Source organism: Indicator indicator, chromosome 4 (genome assembly GCF_027791375.1).
Source record: "Indicator indicator isolate 239-I01 chromosome 4, UM_Iind_1.1, whole genome shotgun sequence".
NCBI classification, from domain to species: Eukaryota; Metazoa; Chordata; class Aves; order Piciformes; family Indicatoridae; genus Indicator; species Indicator indicator.
The window spans coordinates 45703919-45721395 of record NC_072013.1 but is presented as its reverse complement, the minus strand read 5'-3'; the positions used below and the strand labels follow the sequence as shown (position 1 = coordinate 45721395).

Sequence of the window (17477 nt, the reverse complement as noted above, 5' to 3'; positions counted from 1 at the left end):
CTCCGAGTTATACAGTACTTTTAAATAACACCAATCATCAAGTGACTAATCACATTTCTAGCATAGATAGGAGCTAAACGGACTTGGGTCTAACCTTAGTGACACCCTTTAAGACCTTGTGATTAAGTGTTTTTGGGTGCAGCCCAAGCAAAGACTCTGTTCAATGCAATTAAGATTGCAATTGTATCTGCTCTGTCTGATAAAGTGTCTAGGAAGCAGCAAATGAAGAAAAATGTTTGTACATTCTTATCCACATCCAGATTGTCAGCAGCATGTTCCAAGTTTTACTAGTTTTTTTTTTTTTATTATTATTTCCACCTCTATAATGTACTTAAAAGTAATTAAAGTATTCAAACTTCAGCAAACTTCCAGTCTAGTATTTAGGAGTGACCTCATGTGCTTTACAATAAGCTATATTTTTCAGTGGTTCACAGTGATAAGACAAGGAACAATGGGTTCAAATTAGAACATAGAAGATTTTACCTCAACATGAGGAGAAACTTCTTTACAGTGAGGCTGACGGAGCACTGGAACAAGCTGCCCAGGGGGGTTGTGGAGTCTCCTTCTCTGGAGACTTTCAAAACCCACCTGGATGGATTCCTGTGTGATCCTGTTCTGGCAGGGGGGTTGGACCTGATGATCTCTTGAGGTCCCTTCCAACCTCTGATATACTGTGACACTGTGATGATACTGAGAGAGTAGCAAGTCTGTCTCTTACATTGCCCAGGTATTTAAATAAGGGAACACACTGCTTTAGGATAGTTACTGGTGAGTGAAATGAACTCACCATGGCTTTCAACAACCTGAAATGGACAACTCTTCTGAAAGAGGAGAAATGGTGCCTTTATTAGAGGAAACTATACTGAAACTAACTGCACAAAGATAGAGATTGCAGCTTACTTTGATAAATTCTCTAGTATTTTATCATTGTGTAAAGTTACTGGAAAAACAGCATGAAGAAGCTTTCAGAATCATTGTAGCAACATATACACAACATGCTGGAGATAATCCCCAAGAAGCCTGTTGTCAAGGGTTAGGCATGGGACAGTCAGTAAAAGGAGTGACAGACTCTACAAGCCCATCTCCCTTCCCAAAAGGAAGACAAAAGGAATAAGGGAGATTTAGGAATTGGAAAACTAAAACTACTTTAATGAAAATAACGACAAAATGAAATATGTACAAATATATACAAAACCAATACCAAACCCTCACTGTGATCAGTCCCCACTGATGCTGTGGCAGAAGCCCCAGACTGGATCCAGGAGACGAGAGGAGCTACATTCAAGGATTCATAGGTTGGAACAGAAGGCAGAATGGACACAGTCCTCCTCAGAGGTCAGCCATTGAATAATAATAATAATAAAATTAAGACATAGAGGAAGATCACCTGACCCTTGTGATCCTCCAGCTGTACACCAAATATAATGCATATGGAAGGGAATAGCTAGTTGCTCAATTTAGGGTCACCTCAACTGTTTGCTCCTCCCTGCAGGTGCAGCGTTTTACTCTGCACCTCCCATCCAGTACACAGGTTTAAGAAGTGACCTTGGTCTGAACCACAAACCTTGATATTAACTATAAGTATTGAGCATGATCACTGCTAGAAGTAGACTCTGTCTGTGGAAACAATGCCATTAACTTCAGAAATTGCAGTTAGAAGAGACTGAGCTGAAAAGTAAAAATCATGGAATGGTATTTGTCCTGTTCTCAATCCAGGGCACCTGTTAAGTATTCCCATTCCTCCTGAGACACTCCTGCAGTTTCAGAAAAATAGATCTAGATGGTAAGTAAATGCTAGAGCATAGCATATCTCCTCATACTAAGCAGGATATCTGTAAACTACCTCTCTCCTCCTCTTCTACTTCCAATATGAAGCTGGTATCTCAGTCTTCAAACATACCTATAAAGTCATTTGCAAATGTGATTGACAGCAGTCCCTGTTATAGGTAGCAGCACATGACATCCAGAGTGAAAAGCATGATTACTCTAGGGTTAACTCCACACAGTATGCTCTCAAACTGAGCTTTCAGAAGCTTTGTATCTATTAGGTACAGAGAGAAGAGGGCATACTGGCCAGAAGAATTCATAGAAAAATGTGAGGGGTGCCTTGTCCAAAATATGAATATTGCTGAGTGACTTCACTGAAAAAAAACTCGAAATCCTCACTATCAATGAGGTGTTAGAGGGGGGTGAGGTGTTAGAAAGCAGCCCTGTGGAAAAGGATTTGGGGGTGCTGATGGACGAGAAGCTGGACATGAGCAGGCAGTGTGTGCTTGCAGCCCAGAAGGCAAATCACATCCTGGGCTGCATCAAAAGAAGTGCTGCCAGCAGATCCAGAGAGGTGTTTCTGCCACTCTACTCTGGTGAGACCTCACCTGGGGTACTGCATACTAGAGAAGCGCAGATTTCGATCGGATATCAGGAAGAAGTTCTTCACTGTGAGGGTGGTAGAACACTGGAACAGGTTGCCCAGGGAGGTGATTGAGGCCCCTTCCTTGGATATATTCAAGTTGAGGCTTGAAGAGGCCCTGGGCAACCTGATCTAGTTGGGGATGTCCCTGCTGACTGCAGGGAGGTTGGACTGGATGTCCTTTGGAGGTCTCTTCCAGCCTGAACCATTCTATGACTCAAGCACATTATTTTAAAGCATCTTAGAATCATAGAATCAGTCAGGGTTGGAAGGGACCACAAGGATCATCTAGTTCCAACCCCCCTGCCATGGGCAGGGACACCTCACACTACATCAGGCTGGACAGAGCCTCATCCAGCCTGGCCTTAAACACCTCCAGGGATGGGACCTCAACCACCTCCCTGGACAACCCATTCCAGGCTCTCACCACTCTCATGGTGAAGAACTTCTTCCTCACATCCAGCCTGAATCTCCCCACTTCCAGGTTTATTCCATTCCCCCTAGTCCTATCACTACCTGATATCCCAAAAAGTCTCTCCCCTTATACCAAACAATAACACCATATCAACAAGTAGATCAACAGCAAGCTTTAAACTTTTTGCAGCACAATATGCAGTTACTTTCTAGCTAGGAAATGGAGAATGGTGTAACACTTGCATCACCGGTGGTATAAACTAGCTATTAATCTGTTAGATACTGAGTACTGGCAATCAGCAGATAGTTTCTCTCACTCACACAGCACTGCAGTTCAGAACAGCAGTCGAAACATCTGAAGTTGGCAGAGTGGTGTTCTGGATGTGGGTGCCACTTGCCACATTTGAAACTTATGTTCAAGGTTTCTAATAAACCAATCTGTTCTCAGTTGCTTCATGTAAAATTATTATGAAAGTACTGAAAGGCTTTTCTCTAAGAGTTTTCCAGGATGTAATAAACAACTATAATAAAATGTAACAATTCTGTGATGAACTGAATTTGAATAGATCAGAATCTTCCAGTTTCCCACTACTGGTTCAGGGAAGTTTGCCTGGATTACTGAGCATTTCAAAAGCATGTCTCTCTGTCAGAAACAAATCAAAGGCTTTATAGCCATAAACCAGCTCTAAACTCATGAAAATGAAGCTGTGAAACTTCAGCTCTGAAGCTGTAAACATAAAAACAGTTAGAATTACTAGTTTTTGCAGATAAGTCCCACATTCACTATCTTCTTAAAGCAGCACTTTACTCCATAGTCAATATTATATGCCTAAAGAGTATGATACTCCATGCTTTTTTCCATTTAAAACTTCATCTTGAAACTTTCCTTAATTTTTTTCAGCTCTTATGGCATCAGATTCTCCTGGGGTTGTACTCTTCGTGGGTAAAATTTGAGGTTGGCATAGTCAAACAGGGGAAAATTGTCTCTACTCTAAAAATCTGAGGAATTCTGGGAATCAAAACAGAGCTTAATACAATGTATGATAGGCATCAGGCAGTACTTAAATTAAATCTTAGAGTGGCTTTTTCACAGGCATCATCACTGCAACAATGACCAAACTGCTGTGCAATGGTAGATTTCCTGCTCCTGACAATTCTTATGCATCAGCAGAAAGGGACGCCATCAGCTACAATTACTTTATGACACAACCACAGAGGAATTTCTGAGAGCTCCTTCAGGTCACTTCCTTGCTTCTGACTATAAGTGCATGATCATAGACTCATAGAATCAGCATGGTGTAGGTTGGAAAGGACCTTAGAGATCATCTACTCCAACCTCCCCACATGGACAAGGATGCCTCTCAACTAGACTTGGCTGCTATATGCCTCATCCAACCTGTCCTTAAACACCCCCAGGAAGAAGGCATCCATAACATCCTTGGGCAGCATGGAAGTGTTTAGGATGAATTATACAGAAAATTACAACTAAAAAGATTGATTACTCAGAAAAATATCATAAAACAAGCCAATCACAACCAAAAATTAACATTATAACAACTCTGAGGGAGATTAATAACCTTTGCAGGTTCCAATGACATCCTGCTTTACAATAGAGTAAATTTATTTCATCACAAAAGGCACCTGATTTGTGTCTCATCATGAAACAGCCCTTCCCTCTGTTCTGAGAGTTTGGAAGTAAAATGGGCATGTCTCTCCAGTTTTTAAAGCAGATTAAATTCTGCTTTAAGAAGAATGTACCACCTAATCTAAAATAAACCAGACCTATGAAAAAAAAGTCACTTCTCCCTGTGTTTAATTCAAATCCAGCTAAACATTTGCCATTAATTTCCACGTGTTTAATAACGCATATTCCCTATTCTTCTTTCCACTGAGAAAGAGGACATTCACAGTGGCAAAAATCTTTGTTTTTCTTTTGAAAGATGCATTACTTAAAAACTCTGCACTTCAAAGCTACACACTAAAGAGCTAACAACAATAAAATCTGTTTAGTCTTGAGGAGAGAAGACTGAGAGGGGATCTGATCAATGTCTATAAATATCTGAGGGGTGGGTGTCAAGTGGAGGGGGCCAGGCTCTTTTTGGTGGTACACAGTGATAGGACAAGGAACAACTGGTTCAAACTAGAACATAGAAGATTTCACCTCAACATGAGGAGAAACTTCTTTACAGTGAGGGTGACAGAGCACTGGAACAGGCTGCCCAGGGGGGTTGTGGAGTCTCCTTCTCTGGAGACTTTCAAAACCCACCTGGATGCATTCCTGTGTGGACTATCCTAGGTGATCCTGCTGTGGCAGGGGGTTGGACCTGATGATCTCTTGAGGTCCCTTCCAACCTCTGATATACTGTGACACTGTGATCATCCACAACAGTATTTGAATATTAGTGAAAAAAAGCAGCCATTCCTCAACTTCTCTGTTTAAATGAATCAGTTATTTCAGTGTATTGTGGGAATACATTTATCAGAATCAGCAGAGACCAAATCTTAATTATGAAGGCAAAGCACAAATGAATAATCTTATATATAGACCCTGACACATTAGAAGTGCAAAGTACTCTGCAGATCTTATTTTATGAAAGTGTACTAAGAGCACAAATGTATAGGCCCTTAGGAAGCAATTATCCCTAAAAGATTTAACTGTAATTCAATCTGAAATATCATAAGAGATTTTAAAAAACTGGTTAGACAAAGGGTAGGATTATTTTACTTTAACTATGGAAATAGGGGCCCACATCCTTCTCAGAATGACCCTTGTGCAGTTGCAGGCACGGCCTGGAGGGAAGATTTGAAGTTGGTCTTTTCGTTCAGTTAATGCAATTCCCTACAGCCCATATGAATAGTACAAAAATTAGGAGTACCACTTTGGCATTGTGGTACTATCACTGTTCCATGCAATAAATACAATAAATATGGAAATTTTAAACCATGATGTATGACAAAGATTAGTCAAGAAGAGCTATCTCACCAAAGAAGTGCAGAAGTTATATTGCACAGGGATTGGAACTAGATGATCCTTGTGGTCCCTTCCAACCCTGACTGATTCTAGGATAGGCCTGTACAGTATGCCTTATGTGACAGGTTTTATTTGGCACACGATCCTCAGCTGTGACATGGGATCTGAAGGTGTGAAAACAAAAGCATGCAAGAGTGCAGACATCATCTTTGTCATATCCACATCCTGGATCTGGTTGATTTGCTGCCAGAACACCTCTCCCATGGTTAGAATCCTTTGCCTCACTCAAGTGTTTACTGGTGGTTAATGCTGAAAATGAAAGCTTGCAGGTTACCTTGCCTATTAGATCATACCATCAGTGGAATGAAATAGGTTTCTTGTGGTCTTACACCCTTTTTTTTTTTTCTTTTCTCTCCTTTCTGAGCAACTCACTATTGTAAAATGATTTTTAAAAGTATGAAAGAAACAATACCCCCAATTGGGCATTGTTGATAAGTGTATTTCAGGACCCCATAAAGGTAATGATCTCATGTTTTTGTCACAAAATTGTATGCCATCCTTAATCTAGCTGATCCTGATTAGTGTGTTTTTACCCAGTTAAGATTGCAAATATCCTTCCAGTACATCTGATGTTTAGACTTTCATTAGTCCCTGAAGAAAATCTAAAACAGTTCAAATTCCTCATCTGCTACCTATCACCAGAATACATCTTTTGCCAAACTGAATCTGACAACATTAATTAAGAGAGTAGGGAAAATGAAAGCTATTTTTTTGAAAGAAACAAAACCTGTCCTGGATAGACATAGAAGGAATACTTGGACTCCTTTGGTAGGACAGGTGTTTACACCTGAATCAAGAATACATAACACAGTTTCCAGTTTGCAGATTGATATTGTTAAAGGAAAGGTACTTCTCCAGATTATGGTGAAAACAAAAATATTTGTGTTGACAAATGGCCTGTGCTGTTTCTCTGAAAATGGTCAGATGACCAGAGGGTGATCTGCAGAGGAGGGGACACTGGAGGGGATTCTTGAGTCTGTGCATGTAGTCTGTGCATAGCACTTACAATAGCTACTGAGAACTTAAATAAGACAGGAGACAGCAGGTAAGAACAAGAGAGTTTTCCACAGGGGAGGTGAGTGCCAAGACCCTGCAGTGTGTTACCTGTCAGCAGGCTCCAGCTTGATACATCTCTGGCCAGGAAAACTCTACTGCTGATGGCAACAGGAGTGCCCCAGCCAGCTGCAGCCAAGCCAGAGGCACCAGTCAAACCTGATACAACTTTCATCCCTACTGGCCAGTCCTAGGCTGCAGCTACACTAAAAAGAGGTGATAAACTTCTCATTTACATGAGAGCTCAGGCCAGGAGGAGTCTTCATGTGCTGTATATCAAAACTAACAACTATCACCAGTATTTCCTAGGGGCATTTAAATGTTTTCAAGGTCAAGAATTCAACTTGACCCACTGGCCTTTATTAAAGTACCCTGATGGACATGTCCTCACTGTAGGCAACAGTAATATCAACTGAGAGAATTCTACAAAAGTACATTTTTCAAAGTTCAACTTTTCCAAAAATTGAAAAGCATCCCTCTCTTCCTCCCCACACTCTGATCTCTAAAAGACTACGACCAATTAACCTCTAACTTTGAAAAATCAAAAAATGCCTGTGACAGCTCAAAATTTAATTCTTTAAAGATTAGGTGCTGGGAGAGCAATATCAGGCTTAGAATGAAATCCTAGTAACACTCTGAACTATTAAGTCACTTCTTGCTCTGAAAATATAATTATTCTGTAAGCATTCTGTCAGGCAATATTAACTGTACAAAGTGTAGCTTCAGTAAAACATTTCTGTTTTCTAACAGAAAGAAAGGCCCTGCATAATATTTTCAATGACACAGGAAAAACAAGTCAGCATGCAATTAAGGAAAATAAGCTGTTCAATAAGCAGCATGCTTGGCAAGCACTAACTTTTAGTGATATCAGATTCAAAACAATGCAGTGATTGTGGTCACAAACGACCCTGAATGTTTATGATGTCTATTTCTAGCCATCTGAGGATGGATTACTTTCAGTATTGCACACCCGACTTTGTAATATTCACCACATACAGCACTTGTGTGGCACACAGCCTCTCTCCATTTATTGATTTGACTAATATTTTTTTTTTTTTTACTGAGAAATGTCAAACAACACAAGGATTTATCTTTATTCCTACATTTTGCATCGGTCAAGTTGTTGCGTGAATAATGTTTCCTGAATATATAAAAAAATAAAAAGAAGAAAGGAGGTAAAGGGAAGATCTCCCTATAAATGAGAGAGAAATGGTTTATACTGCCGAAATCAAAGTGTTTGAAAATGACAACACATTAACAACAGAGTAACTTCTGTATTTATATTGTCTCTCCACTACCTGTAAAAGAGATTTTAAAGAATATATTGGTTGAATAGGTGCAACATGATGCTTGCACTTCTTACCTGGCATATTCTCTTTTTCTCTCTAGCAGTGAGATTGCTGGCTCTGTAGCTATCACTTCCACTGATGCTACAATTTCCCTCTTTAAAGCAGCAATAACCTGTCACTTTACACTGTCCTTTCCCTGACCCTCTCTGCTCATTTTTATTCTTATTGACAAGACTTATTATTCCTCCTCCCAGTTCCAACTAGCTACTCTTTTGCAAATAGTATCAACTATGTGGTCAGTAGTAGTATAGGTCAACAATGTTATTAATATAGCACACACTGTTGGAGACAGATCAAACAGCCATGCTCTAAAAATATTAGTTTTGCAAAGGTACCATGAAGCAAATAGTTGCAGTTTCCTTTACGTTATAAAATGTAAGACTGCAAGGACAGACTCCAAGAATTTAGCATTAATTAGCAGGCCAATAATTTGGAGGATATGTTAATTTTTCTTGTTGCTTTCATATACAAAATAAACCAAAACCTAACAGAAGGGTGCTGTATCTGTGTTTAAAGAAGGGGTTGTTGGCAAACACCATAGCTCACTTCTGCTGAAATGTACACAACTGATATATGCAGCCCAGAAAGCTGGCACCAGGGGCTTACAACCTTAATTTGCCTGCAAGAAGAAATGGAGATTTACCTTCAGAGCACGTTCTTGATTGTTTTCAGCAGTCAGATGTCTCGTGTTGTTTGCTGAAGTCTGGTTCTGCTCTTTCAGATGATGAAGCTCCTGCTCTAGCCGTTTGCACTGCAACGAGGAAAGAATCCCATTAAGTAGAGGAGTGTGGGCACATTTTTTTTTCTCAACAAGCCAAATGAATTAACGTAAATAACCCCATCACCATTTCTGCAGTAGTGAAAGCTTAAGACAAAAGCAAGTTAGAATCCCAGGCCTGTATTAGAGAAATGTTTGTTTAAACGTGCATCATTAGACCGGTTTCTTCCTGGCCTAACTGTAAGCCAAAAAAAAAAAAAAAAAAAAAGCTATGGGATAAAGACATTTTTGCTGGTTTTTTAAAAAATTCTTAAAAATGCCAGGTTTAATTTCTGCTCCTAGTAATGCCAACTTAAGGCTAGATTTTGGCTTTAATATACCAAGGAAATGGATAAAGGAAGCCATACATGCATTTAGAAAAGCAAGCAAATGAAAGACCTTCCTCCCAAATCCAGGATCCAGCCTTTTCATTTAGAAGCTATACATGTAATTTTTATGCCTATATAGTTTATGTTAAGAATTTACTTTGATTTCCAAACACATACCACATCTTGAAAGAAAGAAGTTCCAAGATTGTTTTGTTTAAATATTTAACTTAATGACAAGGAATGAAAAATTTAACACTTGCTGCAGCGTGCATACACACATCTACTTACTGCTGTCAGCCAAATATCTAAAGATATTGGTGTTAAATTAGATTTCACTCTTTTTCAATGTTACTTTTAAGAGGTCTTGCCCAGTTACCTTGGTTTGAAAGAGTAATTAGTTGTCAGCAGATAGTCGACTGTCTTTATGAAAGTCAGTTCTACAAAAAAAGCCAAAACAAAACAAAACAAAACAAACCCCACCAACAAACAAACAAACAAACAAAAACCAATCAAAAATGAAACAAAACAGATGAAGGAAACAAACCAGAAAGAAGTAGGGGAACTGTTAGAACTAGGAAAAAAACCCCCATAACATTAGCAGGAACGTTTTAAAACAGTATAGTAGAAGCAAGTACTTTGGATTTCACTACCAAAACTGGAAAAAAAAGGCAATTCATTGATAAGAAGTATTTAAGCAAATACTTTCTGCAAATACTTATAAGAAAGGAATGAGAGTCATGCCATCATGCTCACATAGGCACTGCTCTATCAAATGAAAGACCTGGAAACTTCAGTTTCTTGTGCTATCTTAGTGACTGGGGACAGCACAGAACTGAGCTTCCCCTCAAGTATATACAACCTATTTCTGAGCAATTCAGTATGTGAGACAATAAAGCATGGCTCATGTCAACTCTAAAAAAAAGCCCAATCCTGTGAAACAGAGAGGTGTAGGACTGTAAAAACTAAACTGAGGTCTAAGTAAATTAAAAAGTATAAAAAAAAAAAAAGTAAAGGACCTTGAGACACACATTTTAAGGATGTAGCAATACATACACCACCTAAACACAAAATAAGTCCTTAACACTGTACTACACACCCAGCATAGTAACAAATCAGAATGATTCAATCCTGTATTTGAGTAAGTTTTAAGTAATTATAGGTGTCCAACAGTAGTATTAAAAATTTCAGTTCACATATCTGCTGCATTTCATTACTTCTGTTAAAAACCTGTGCTCATTTCTAAAAGGATTGCTTATTTTTAAAGGCAGCAAATCTCTCTGGCTTAGTGCATTCTCTCAGTGTCTGTTGTAAAGTTCATCAATGGAGAGTTTCATTTTTAATGCAGGAAAAAGACTCTACCACAAAATAGGAAAATACAGATAAAGGACACGTTTGACTGCAAATGTTTTCACAGACTTCAGACATTTATTGTCCGTGTGTATCTCACATACAAGTACAGAAAAAAAATCACAAATCACAGAATCACAGCTGTAATTCTTTTCCCATGTCTGCTTGAAAATCATGTCTGCAGACACATAATAAAATAAACCTAATAAAAATATTCTAGAGCCAAAGCCAGATGATGCAGGTTTTTTTTTTCCTCTAGCAACCTTTTTCTCCAGAATGTATGACCTAAACATCATTTAAAAAAAATAAATTAATTACTACTTCAGGCATTATTATGACACTTTATCTCATGTAAGAGCAGCAGGCCTCTCACTTTTCTGCCTTGTCAACATTCTTCTTCAAAACAGTGCTTTGGAATTCCCAATGTGACAACAGCATTGGTTTCTCACAGTGAACACCATTAAAAAGGCCAAAAACTCAACCTACCCCTGTAGTATGAAGCTATATTCATACTATCACCTTGATTCCAAAAGAAAAGTGAAAATATACTAAAAACAAAACCTGGCAGCAGGACCATGTGGAAAATCATCTTGGTATGCCAGGCAGCTTGCAAAACTAAAGGAATGGGTGCAATCTTATTCTGCTGTCCATTCCTGTTAAGACAGGACAGTGAAGTAAACAGCAGCAGCAGCAGGACCCTAGTATGATGCAGCATATAGAGCATGCATGATAGGTGCAATAAAAGTAACATAAAACAGATGGAGCTCCCCATCAAGTCACCCTTGACATGATTATATCAAACTTGGCAGCATTTTAAAATTTCATTTTCACTAAGAATGTTGATATCTGAAAAAAAAAACCCAACCCCAGGCTTATTCAATCAGCACACTGCTTGAATCCATTTTGAGGGTATCATTGAAAGAAATGCTGATCTAATTTGACCTTTGCATGTGTCTTCATATGTTGGAAAAAAAATGTATTAACAAGGTGTTCTGAATTATCAAATGTATTTATTCCTAGGTGTCTAGGAAGTAACATCTTTAACTATCCTGTTTATGAAGGTATTGTAATAATACTCTTAAATGGCAACATTCTGTGTGCCTTACTTAAATTTTATACTTGACACCACCTTGATACCTGAACTATTAAAACATTGGAGCAGCAACCTAAAAGCAAGCACTCTTTCACAATTTCATATGAAATTTCTGTGTAATTAATCCTGCTGCAAAGAAAAAGCTTTAAAAATAGAATGTAAAACAATGCAGCCCTTCTACTCATTTGAGCCAACATTTTTTGATTTCTGTGTCATTGGTTGTTAGCAAGGTCCAGTAAAAATAGATGTTGTTTAAAGGAACATGTGTTTTTATTGGTTCACTCCAGGGCTCTAAAATGCCAACAGCTGCAAGTAAGAAACTGGATTTCCTTCTAAAAACATATATAAAAATACTTTTTTGAGCACAGTGAAGAGAAGATATTGTCAAATTCAGTACTGGCAAAAAAGGAAATGTTGGATGTATCCTTTCAAGAAAAGTGAAAGCTATAGGAAGTGTTTCATTTTAAACATTATAAATATGAATGTCTAAATCTTGTTATCCAAACTTGTGAAAATTCATACTTGGGATGCCTTCAAACAGAATCCTCATAAAAATCAGAGATGAAATATTTAGTGCAATACAGGGTGCTTAAACATCTGATCTGAGGGGTAATTGTGCACTTAACTGGAAATTCTTGTGAATCTAACCCTTTCTGAGACAGGCTGTTCACTGAGAAAACTACTTCCTTACCTCACATACTTTGAGTATATCAAGAAACATGAAAGCAATGTAGTTCTGGATGATGTCTTGATCAGAAAACTAAAGACTTTGCCACATAAAGGATATTAAAACCTCACAAATGCTAACATGTCATTTTATAAAGCTTTCACACAATTCACCAAAAATCAGCTTCATTGCATGGTCTACTTTGTGCATTCAGAGTTCTGCAGCCAGAGAGACAATACTGAACATACAAAAAACTCCCACCCCAGCCCCAAACAGGAAAAGGTTTCCTTTTGTCTTTTAAATAGTGTTTGTTCTCCTCTCTATTTTCCTGAAAGAAGTCTCCTACCTTAGCTAGCCTCGTCCATGTGACAACATTCTTCTCAGGCAGTGAACCTCTTTAAGCCTACTCCAAGTGTTCCTTGAACAACCACTACTGCCCAACTCCACAGTTTTCACTACAATGTCACCCATTCCCAGCAACAGGCACTCAATCTTTTCTTTAAACATATTTCCACAGTGTAGCCTGGCTGCACTCTTCTAAAAGCACTCAATCCTTCCAAACAAATACCTCTGTATCCAGCATAGGATGTATCAGAAGCCTGTAAGACACAAAATGAAAAGCAAAGCAGGTAACATGCTAAAAAGGGCAAGAAGAGATTCAGACAGAAAAGGATAGACAGCAAGCACACCTATTCTTCCTTCCCATTTGCTAATTCAAACCATCAGGCTGCTAGTGGTGAGCCTTTTCAAACGAGCATCGGTTAACACAGTTCAGCAGAATGAGTTTGTGAGATGGCAGCGAGTTTGGGAGAAGCAGTGGTTCAACCTGCAGTAGGTGACCCCTTTCAGTGGCTATCCACAGTATCAAAAATATCAGAGGTTGGAAGGGACCTCAAGAGATCATCAGGTCCAACCCCCTTTCCAGAGCAGGATCACCTAAGATAATCCACACAGGAATGCATCCAGGTGGGTTTTGAAAGTCTCCAGACAAGAAGACTCCACAACCACCCTGGGGAGCCTGTTCCACTGCTCCATCACCTTCACTGTAAAGAAGTTTCTCCTCATGTTGAGAGGAGGGATCTATCCAGGTGGGAGGGTTGAGAACATCATGGGGAAAATCTAGACAAACTGCAAAAAGGAGCACATACTGAAGGGGACACTAATGGAGAGCTCAAGAAGTTGACCAGGAGAATATTCCTGAGTAAAGAGCTTGAGGCTTGCCCACACACTGTTAGAAGATGGCCCTAGTTCCAGGTACACAAAAGGAGTAAAGATGGTTTACAATGAATTGAGTATTTCAGAAGATAGAAAAATCAATGCAGATAACCACTTAATAGTATTTGGCCTCTGGTAGAAAATGAGGTTGCATTAACATATCAAACATAACTTTAGCACTTGGATAAACAAATAATCTTGAAACGTGCTGTCAGCTGCTCAGCGTTTTCTTCAGTTTGCACCAGTAACATATTAACACACAGCATTACGGTGCCTGCCATGCCTACACAAATTGATGAGTGGTGGGGTTTTTTTTGATCATTACTTAACATGATTCTTCAGGGAGGTGTTCTGAAAGTAAAAGGTACAGCCGTTACACAAGAGCAAAGACAAATCTGCAAGCAGTCAAAGCAACAACATCAGGAGGACAAAGAGGGAACACAGCAAAGCATTACCATCGAGCAGAGCAACCCCCTGCCCCCAACCATTTGGTCCCTGTGTAGTTTGTTTATATGAAGACAACATCTGTTCCCAGAGGCCTCATGCAGAAGCATATTTAACTCTGTGCTGCTCAGGTCGATCAGACTGCTCACGTGCTTTCAAAGAGACATAAATGTTTTGCTACACCAGGGTCCCTCGCTCTCATCTCACTGAACTAGATAGTCATGTCAGCTGCATGACTCATTTTATGTTTCAGTGCAGAATTGACCCAGAGAAAGCGTACTGTGACACAACTTGGCTGAGGAAGGAGCTGAATATAACAGGAACCCATAACGGTTCCTTACTACAAATGGTGGCTATTTTATACACCTGTATTTGCCTTTTAATATTACTCTATAGCATGCAATGTTTTTCATCATCTTTAAGAAGAATCCAAATTAACCCCTCCTGAATTTATGGCAATATACTAGGGTTAAAAAAAACAAAACCCAAAACCCAAACCAAACCAAACAAAAAAACCCCCAAACAAACAAAAAACCCAAACACCCAAAACAAACAAAAAAACCACCAAAAAACCCCCGAACCAAACCAAACAAAAACAAACAAACAAAATCACCACCAACAACAAAAAACCCAAACAAACAAAAAGCCCACAAAACAACAACAACCAACAAAAAACCCAAACAAACAAAAAACCCACAAAACAACAACAACAAAAAAAGAGTCAACACATTATACCATTTATATGCTAGGAAAAAAAAAAAAAAAAGAAGAAATTGATTTGTCTGTGTCAATACAGATATGATGGTCAAAGTCTAACGAAATGAATGAACTGGGCCTAAGAAGGGGCCAAATTCTGCACAAAGCTACTCTCTGAATTCTGAATTACATTTGATAGAATCATCCAATTAGTACATACAAAAGAGAGTATTTTATGAAAAGGTATTTGTTCTTCTAGAGTCCTTGTCAAAACCTGCAATACTTTGTAATCTCAGGAAGCAGCACTGGCATGAACAGACAAGACTCCACTGATGAGATAGAGGGACAGGATGTAGATGGAAGTACCACAATATGCTTGCCTTGTTCTTGTACTCCTCCTGAAGCCTAGACTATTGGTTGAGTGGGGTCAGAGTGATGAAGCTAATCTTGTCTGATCCCACCCAGTCTACAGTTTAATAGCAGATCTCAGCATAACCACAGCTTCCTATAAATACCTTCATTCTCTCATTAAAGGTAACATCACAGGATCGCAGGATCACAGGATATTAGGAGTTGGAAGGTACCTCTGCAGATCATCAAGTCCAACCCCTTGTCCCACATCCAGATGGGTCTTGAAAGTCTCCAGAGAAGGAGACTCCACAACCTCTCTGAGGAACCTGTTCCAGCGCTCTGTGACCCTCACTGTGAAGACGTTCCTCATGTTGAGGTGGAACCTCCTGTGCTGTAGTTTCTATCCATTACCCTTTGTCCTATCACAGGGTGCAACTGAGCAGAGCCTGTCCCCTCCCTCTTTACACCCAGCCCTCAGATATTTAGAGACATTTATTAAATCCCCTCTCGATCTTCTTTTCTCCAGACTAAAAAGCCCCAGGTCTCTCAGTTTGTCCTCATAGGGCAGTGCTCCAGTCCCTTAATCATCCTGGTAGCTCTCTGCTCTATTCAAGTCAGACAAAAATCAAATGTGAGTGCTTAGTCACTTACCATGGGCCAGTTGGTGCAAAATTACTTGACTGAGTATCAGGGCCTCCACTTTAAACAGTGAGTACTCTATCATGTTTTATGGACTTCTATGTGTGAAAACCATGCTGAACTGGGACCTGCTACTGAAGGAAGTAGTGAGACATAAGAATAACCTACTTCCTCCTGAAGAAGCTGGAAAATTGGTTTATGGCCTCCAAATTATGGGACAGTAAGCATCGATCTGAATGGTAGCTAAACTATTTTCCAACATTTTTTTCTTTCATGCATTTTAAACAAAATGCTCATCAGCAAAGCAGAAGACACACTGTATCTTGTGGAAAATGCACAAATACCATTAGAGGTACCAAGACCCTACCTGCTACTACACAGCATAATAACTTTAGAAGTGACAAACTGTAGATATATTTAGAAATGAGTTAACATACATTCACTGCAACCAACAGCTGAAGTACAAAGAATTATTCTAGACACTAAACATGAAAACTTTTTCACCTGTTACATATCTTTTTAAGTCATCACCTGTAGAAAGGTGAATACAACAAACTATTTGAAGCACATTAAAACAATTTTCTGTTTTCTTTCTGTTTCTTCTCCTAGTGCATTATTTTGTTTGCCTTTTCTTACTCCCTTTATAAGTACCTGCACTTCAGAGGAGCTCCCAGCTGAAAAGATGCCTAATGGAACGCCTAATGGACAGCCTTTCTCTCTCCCTCCCCCCAATATATATTTTTTTAATTGAACAGTCTGCCCCTTGTCCCAAATTCATCATGATTCCTGAAGAGGCAAACATCTTGCGCCACTTGGATGCTGCGCAGCTCTTTCCTCTGCAGACAAAAATAATACCGAAGTCATCCAGTCAAAACACCAACCAATCTTTGGTGTCACTGTGAATTATGTACTTTGCACTGTACTTTGTACTTCCAAACTATGTTTGGAAGCACTTATATTTATACAAATAGTTTTAATCCTTTTCCCTTCTAAAAGAACAGTTTAAAAGGAAATAAAGAAATAAATTCGTTTCTACACAATAATCAATGGAAGGATTTTCCCATTAAATTATAATTTTGAATTAAGGCTTTCTAACCTCTCAAAGGAAAGACTTTTCTTCAAAGTTCTGGCAAACCATCAACAAATGTGTTTAAATGATTATTTATACAATGCCCAGCAGCTTAGAAGTACTGGGATTTCAAGAAAGAGAAGTGCTTTTGTAGAATGTAGCCCTCAGAAACATATGCATGGTAAAAAAATCATGTTCTGTATAAGAGAAAACCTAAATGTAAGCATTTGTTTTTAGCAGTGTAATACTGTTTCTCCATCAGAAGCCATAAAAAAAGAATACAAATGAATACAAAAATGCAAATGAAACATTTTTGTCTTCCTTGTCAGTAAGAGCCACTTGTAACTAGCATAATTAAGGCAGATAATTTGCTCTATAAATGATTTGGTTTCTTGTCTCCCCCTTTCTAGTTCTGAGCACTACACAACGCAACAAAACAAGCTACCACTTATTTTCATCTTAAGAAGTAAGTGCACAGAAACACCTTCAGAAAATTCAGACAGTAAAGTTTAACTGTTTCCACTCCTCATGCTAACAACCTAAACGTGCAGTTATTCACCAGCACTGAGCAGCACTATCATACTCACCTACCCAACTCCATTCTCTATATATT

General features: G+C 38.9%; 1 protein-coding gene across 1 annotated transcript in view; it reads right to left on the bottom strand.

Annotated features, from left to right (window-relative positions):
- MIPOL1 (mirror-image polydactyly 1) overlaps positions 1-17477 on the bottom strand; it is a 201385-nt gene that overhangs the window by 97244 nt on the left and 86664 nt on the right. The window contains exon 9 of the mRNA XM_054400707.1: positions 8901-9008. Within this exon, the coding sequence (XP_054256682.1) occupies positions 8901-9008 (108 nt within the window). The remainder of the gene's footprint in view (positions 1-8900; positions 9009-17477) is intronic.